This window comes from Sinocyclocheilus rhinocerous, unplaced genomic scaffold (genome assembly GCF_001515625.1).
Source record: "Sinocyclocheilus rhinocerous isolate Xijiao unplaced genomic scaffold, SAMN03320098_v1.1 scaffold25, whole genome shotgun sequence".
Taxonomy (NCBI): domain Eukaryota; kingdom Metazoa; phylum Chordata; class Actinopteri; order Cypriniformes; family Cyprinidae; genus Sinocyclocheilus; species Sinocyclocheilus rhinocerous.
In genome coordinates, this window is record NW_015647048.1 from 880785 (window position 1) to 887925 (window position 7141).

General features: G+C 41.4%; 1 protein-coding gene across 1 annotated transcript; it reads right to left on the reverse strand.

Annotated features, from left to right (window-relative positions):
- Positions 1-435: 435 nt before the first annotated feature.
- On the reverse strand, positions 436-5659 carry LOC107708604 (tubulin beta chain-like). The gene is made up of 4 exons (XM_016512877.1): positions 5443-5659; positions 5057-5165; positions 4282-4392; positions 436-1562 (listed from the first exon to the last, which is right to left on the reverse strand). The coding sequence occupies exons 1-4, from the start codon at positions 5635-5637 to the stop codon at positions 490-492; spliced, it is 1488 nt and encodes a 495-aa protein (XP_016368363.1). The 5' UTR covers positions 5638-5659; the 3' UTR covers positions 436-489.
- Between the last annotated feature and the right edge of the window lie 1482 nt (positions 5660-7141).

Here is a 7141-nt window from a genome sequence, read left to right on the forward strand (position 1 = left end):
AGCTCCAACCTTGATCAAACTCAACTGCCAGTAACTTTCTAGTCCTCACGGACCTTGATTAGCTTGTTCAGGTGTGTTTTTTATTAGGGTTGGAGCTAAACTCTGCAGGAAAGTGGACCTCGAGGTCCAGAGTTGAGAACCCCTGCTTTAGGGTATTCAACCAATGAATGGCTTGCTTATAGTCATCTGACTAAAGGACAGAATTTTTTTTTTGCTTGAGTGTAATCAATGAATGAATGTGTAAAAATGAATTGAGCCATTTTGACAAGAGACAACTTTATATTAGTGACCACTTTATTTTACTTGGCAACTGCAATTTGAAGCATATGTTACAAAGCATGCCTTAAATACCCTCCCCAAGATTCATTGATCGCTGTTCACTGAATGAATGTTCACAATTATGGTGTAGCGGCACTGTTTGCATTGCTATGGAAATTCTCCGATCAGCTAAAAGCAATGATTTTGAAAACAACATGCCTATCAGTTCTCTCAATGGCGAGCGTCCTCCTCATCTTCAAGATCATCCTCCTCATACTCGCCCATTTCGTCAGCGGTGGCGTCTTGGTACTGCTGGTACTCAGAGACCAGGTCATTCATATTGCTTTCTGCCTCTGTGAACTCCATCTCATCCATTCCCTCGCCAGTGTACCAGTGCAGGAAAGCCTTGCGTCTGAACATGGCGGTGAACTGCTCTGAAATCCTGCGGAACAGCTCTTGAATGGCTGTGCTGTTGCCAATGAACGTGGCGGACATTTTGAGCCCACGTGGCGGGATGTCGCAGACTGCCGTCTTGACGTTGTTTGGGATCCATTCCACAAAATAGCTGCTGTTCTTGTTCTGGATGCTCAGCATCTGCTCATCCACCTCCCTCATGGACATACGGCCACGGAAGATGGCTGCCACGGTGAGGTAGCGGCCGTGGCGAGGGTCGCAGGCTGCCATCATGTTCTTGGCGTCAAACATCTGCTGCGTAAGCTCAGGAACTGATAGAGCGCGGTATTGCTGGCTACCACGACTTGTCAGGGGTGCAAATCCGGGCATGAAGAAGTGGAGGCGAGGGAAGGGCACCATGTTGACTGCCAGCTTGCGGAGATCGGCATTAAGTTGACCTGGGAATCGCAGGCAGGTGGTGACTCCGCTCATGGTTGCTGAAACAAGGTGGTTCAGGTCGCCGTAAGTAGGTGTGGTAAGTTTAAGTGTGCGAAAGCAAATGTCGTAGAGTGCTTCGTTGTCGATGCAGAAGGTCTCGTCGGTGTTCTCCACTAGTTGGTGCACAGAGAGCGTAGCATTGTAGGGCTCCACTACTGTGTCTGACACTTTGGGGGAAGGCATGACGCTGAAAGTGTTCATGATGCGGTCGGGGTACTCCTCACGGATCTTGCTGATGAGGAGGGTGCCCATACCAGACCCAGTGCCTCCGCCCAGGGAGTGCGTGAGCTGGAAGCCCTGCAGGCAGTCACAGTTCTCGGACTCCTTACGTACCACATCCAGAACTGAGTCGACTAGCTCTGCTCCCTCGGTGTAGTGGCCTTTGGCCCAATTGTTCCCAGCTCCACTTTGACCTGAAAGAAAGCCCATGTGTCCCATTTTAAAAACAGAGCTTGATAAAAATTGGGTTGGTTTCATTCAGGGCTCTCCAACCCTGCTCCTGGAGAGTTACCGTCCTGCAAATTTCAGTTCCAACCCCAACCAAACACACCTGTACCAGCTAATCAAGGTGTTCAGGGTTACTTGACAATTAGAGGCAGGTGTGCTGGAGTAGTGTTGGAGCTGAAGTCTGCAGGACTGTAGCTTTCCAGGAGCAGGGTTGGAGAGCCCTGGTTTAGTGTTTTCCAACCCTGCTCCTAAAGGCACACCAAAACTACAAAAAATTTCGAAGTTTTCCTAATCAAACACCTGATTCCACTCATCAGCACGTTAGTAGAGACTCCAACCCCTAAAATGGGTCGGTCAGATAAGGGAGACATCCAAAATGTGTACTGTTGGTGTGCCTCCAGGAACAGAGTTGGGAAAAACTGGGTTAGTGGACCCAAAAATTGTCACTTACCCCAGTATTGTCCTAAAGCTATGGTGGAACACAAAATATTCTACAGCATGGGTCTCCAACCCTGCTCCTGGAGAGCTGCCGTCCTGCAGATTTCAGTTCCAACCCCAACCAAACACACCTGAACCAGCTAATCTCACCCCTTGTCCAAATACCCACACTTGCGGTCTTGGCCACTTGAGAGCGCGTGCGCGCGACAAGAAGTAAGTGCGCAAGACTGTCCCAGGTCTTAAAAATACCAAAGCGCAGTCAGTTTAACGCACACTAAACCCACACTATCTCAAATACCGCTCCGGAGCGGTATTCGAGGGTTAGTGTATCCCATCATGCATCATGTTATATTAATGTTATAATATTAATAATAATAAGATATTACATATAATTTGGTGGTAAAACAAAGTGCTACACATTTTATTGCTGCAAAGATTAGTATATTTATTTTTGTACAACATTTGCAACTGCTTTTTATCACTTAATTAGAAGCACCACAAATTAAAATGGTCATGTTATAGGGACTACTGAACAGACAGTTAGAAGTTGATTTTAAAATGCAAAGTATTTTAAAGGGGGGTTGGTACTGTTGATGTACTGGAAAATATTTGCAGCAAATAATCTGGAAAGTGTATGTGGGATGATTACATTTAGTCATTTAGCAGACGCTTTTATCCAAAGCGACTTACAAATGAGGACAATGTGTCCCATCAGGTAATGAAAAGTTGTACACACACTTGTGGTCTTCATGCTCACTTGAACACTTGGGCCAAATACAGGAAATGGTCAAGTGCAAAGACCGCAAGTGTGGGTATTTGGACAAGGCAAAGGTGTTCTGGGTTACTTGACAATTACAGGCAGTTGTGTTGGAGCAGGGTTGGAACTGAAGTTTGCAGGACTGTAGCTCTCCAGGAGCAGTTTGTTGAGATCCCTGGTCTACGGAGTATGATGTATGATAAGAGCTATGATAAAAACAGCACCATAAAAATCGTCCAGACGATGTGATCTAGCTGTGTAAGGACTAGATGGAAATGTAGGTCACTATTTAGATCACAGTTTTCTCTTCCAGCCAGTTCTCCAATCCCATTCAAATTTGGCATGTCAAGTTGCAACAAGTTGGATATTAGACCCGAATTGGATTTAGTCAGTATATAAGTTTAAAGGATAGGTGTACTATGGTTTTTTTTACAGTCCGTTCCATCTCGAATAAAGACCGCAATATACCAACAGGAAAGTTCTGTTTCATTCTTCGTTCAGGGGCTAAAAAAAGAAATGCAAAATACTTGAGCAGCGGTATACTGTTATACAAACATTATGATGCCACCTATGCTGTTGGGTGTGATGTTTACTTTAAAATGAATATGTAAATATGTGCTGTTTTCTTAAAAACACAACAAACATTCAATAAGAATGATGAGAGGGGTGTAGTCGAGAAAGCATCTGATCATAGGGCTGTGGATATGTTTGCACCAGTTTTGCAATTCTGCAAAAATTCATGTTTATTTATATAGTGCTTTATTGCTTCAAAGCAGCTTAAGTATTGCATGAAACAGTGTCAAAAAGTTCTTCAGTTTCAGGAATAAGAAATGCAATTAAAATTGCACCATCAACTATAAAGCAGCTCTTCGGTGTGTTCATGTTTTTACTTCTGTCTAACCTCGATGGAAGTTTGCGCTAACAAGCTGTTTGAACCAACAAAACAAACTCCAAATGAACATCGTTTGGCCGGATTAAGTTCAAAATTATGTTACACCCATTCGTTCTTAGATTTTGATTAAATTATTTTATCTTGGCCTTAAACCTTTGAAAGTATGTTTCATTTATAGTGTGCATAGATGGATGGATTCAATGCATGCACACTACCTAGTGGATCCTTCTATTTGAGCATTCAATCACTAGCACATGCTGTTGTCTGCGTACAAGTCTGCATGGACAGAAAAATTTTTTTTTTTGCTTATGCATGTGCAATATCTGAATCAAATGCGAGCATGACTTAGGATTGAGACTATGGCAGAGAGGAACTTTTCAGTGAATAAGCAAATTTACCTCTTTCTCTTCTTAAGCTTTAGCTTTAGATCATGTGGAATATTGCACACAAATTGTATTGGCTGCTTTTATGGTGCTTTTTCATCATTCTTAGAGCTCAGCATCTTCAGACCTTATTTATTTTTGTTTTATAATTGACGAAGGAAGAGATGCACAGTTTGACGTCTACAGTCTGTTGTATGTAGGATTGCTAAACATACCAAACACAAAATTATCTGGCCTGAAGATTTGTCCAAATGGGCCAGAGCGGACCGAGTCCATGGTGCCAGGCTCAAGGTCCACCAGGATGGCACGAGGGACAAATTTTTTTCCTGTGAAATAAAATAGGTTTGAATCATGTTTCAACCTTTGGACGTTTACACCAGAGTATCATAAACATGAATTTGAAAAAATTCATATAAATTAATGTGAATTCACAATGTAATACACAACTAATTATGAATGCATAATTTAATTCCCCCACTACTTTGGGATCATGTCTGTATAGCAACTGCAGACCCTCTTTAAATAAATGCATCATCATCCATCTTCCCTGCCCTGCTCCACCCTTTTGAGAACAGCAGCAGCAACAGATACACGGTTTTCTCTAGAACCATAAAGACACATCTGGGTGTTCTGAATGATTGTGCTAGTATCCCACAATGTTTAAATAATGCATTTGCATAGGGTTATGATTGATGTTTGTTTAAAACCACAGAAATGCAAGACAAATTTGTCATCTTTTAAGCAAACCGTGGACAAAAAGCTGAAGTCGGGTGAAACTTAAACCAATCTGAAATTGAAAATCTATAATGTAGCCTATAAGATGGAGGCCAGATGGGCCTCGCCTCTGTAATCATCAATAACAGACAGCTGTGGTCTACAAAACCCATCATCTGCACCCCATGAACTACTAAATGCATACAATATATCTAATCAAAAACTGACTGGCACATCAAAATACTCAATGCAAATACAGATTCACATATTGCTTACCAGATGCCTCATTGTAATAAACATTTATCCTCTCCAGCTGCAGTTCACTGTCTCCTTGATAACTGCCAGTGGGGTCGATCCCGTGTTCATCACTGATCACCTCCCAAAACTGAAATGCACAAAATGTCTCACAAGTGAATGCTGAATACATCATGGCCGTTCACATTTGTTAAGTTATGCAACGATACAGCAGATTGATGTACTGTAGCCTGTCCAGAGCCACTGCAGACCTCTACCACACCCACTCAGAACAGATGCCGCATAAAACACTCACTTAAAGGATTTTCTTGCAATTCATAGTGGGAAAAAAAAAACGATTCGTAACGAGACTTTTCTTTGCATTCTTTCTTTTACAGTAAAACTGCGTGATATCTATATAATCTTACCTTGGCACCAATCTGGTTTCCGCACTGTCCGGCTTGAATATGCACGATCTCCCTCATTGTGCTGCTGTAAGGAAAGGATGCGGCGTGTGTCACTGCAGCTGATGCGGCTCTGGCTCTCTGGCTCTGATCGGAGAGCTCTCTCGCCGGCAGCCAATCACGACTCGCGGGTTTGATGCAGTGGACGTGCCGCAGCATCGCGTGTCTTTCCGTCACACCGACGCGGTGACGCTCTGAAAATGCTGACCCTGCGTTCACGTGAAAACGCCACAACACACACACACACGCACGCACGCACACACACACACACACACACCTGTTACAAAATGTTGACGAATTTGATTTATAAATTAGTTGTAATCCTAGTTTTGTTTCTATTCCACATTCAAAACGAATATTTATTTATTTACTCCCAATTCTTTCCTGCAGAGGGAAGAAATAAACATGAAAAATTATCCGTAATATTTAATTAATCATATCTTTTATCACTGACAATAGCTGTAGCTGCCTTTTACATGGTTAGCCATGCAGTGGTTAGCCTATCAATTTACCTTAAATAATTTAGTAGGCTACTCAATATTCTGGAAAAGGGTTTTAAATCGATTAGCCTACTGTAAATTAGTTATGTCACTCTACATTGCCCAAAACACAAACCTTCACATTTAAGATTATGTACAGTGTTTAACAGTTTGTTGTAACACTGTCAAGTCAGAAAAGGGCTGTGGTGATGCCATCAATATCATACATTCCCATCGCATTTTTTTAGCTTACTGTGAGTGACACTGCAGATTTTATGACCAAAATTGATTTTCAGGAAATTATTATTATTTTTTTTTTATTATTAAACCCTTATGATGATTCCAGTGAGTCCAGTGAGTCCAGTCACATCCTCTGTTGAGGCAGTCATGTGAGTTTTTAGTCGCACATCAAGGGATTTATGTGGTAAATGTGTTTCCATCATAGTTTATGTACATATCTTCTTACTGGATGAAAACATTATTTGCCTCAGTTTTTTTTATTTTTAGAATTTATGTGCATCTTGGCATCTCCGTCCAGCATTTTTTTTTATGTGATATCCCAAAATTTGCTTAAAAATAGGTGGATGGCAACATAGCAGTGACTGAACCCTTATGTGACAGGAATACAGTACATTGCATAAATTGGATAGTGAGGATCTTATTTTAGAAAATTACCTCTCATTGTTACATCTACTGTATCCCCAGCCTGTGTTACAACTCACGCCAGTAGTAGAGTAGACTAAAACAACAGAACTCTTTGTATTTGACATTAACTCACATTATCTTTGATTGTGTAGTGCACGTCCAAGTGATTTTCATTTGTAGTGGACACAGCCTCACTTTCATTCCTGTCAGATATGAAACATGGTGCTACCTGACTAATGTCTATGTGATGTAAAACACTTCTTTCATTACTGACTCATGGATCTGACCTGTTTTAATAGACGTTCTCATGATCACCCAGTTCACTCAATGCTTCACAAACTTCTTTTTATAGAGTTTCTATATAATCTGATTCAACTGTGAGAAAACTGTCACTCTTCTCCTCTGCTTTATTTAAAGCAGTTTTTTCTACTGATATCAACATTTGACATAAGCACCAATTCTTCTGGGACAATGATTAAACAATAGTCTATATAATGATTAATCAAAAGTCTAAACATACGGCATTTGATAAAATGTTT

Excerpts from the sequence above, each read along its gene's own strand:
- LOC107708604 (XM_016512877.1), bottom strand. The coding sequence starts at position 5,637 with ATGCTGCGGCACGTCCACTGCATCAAACCCGCGAGTCGTGATTGGCTG. Across the intron at positions 5,166-5,442 it reads GAAACCAGATTGGTGCCAAG|TTTTGGGAGGTGATCAGTGA; the intron begins GTAAGATTATAT and ends TGTGCATTTCAG. Across the intron at positions 4,393-5,056 it reads TTATTACAATGAGGCATCTG|GAAAAAAATTTGTCCCTCGT; the intron begins GTAAGCAATATG and ends TTTATTTCACAG.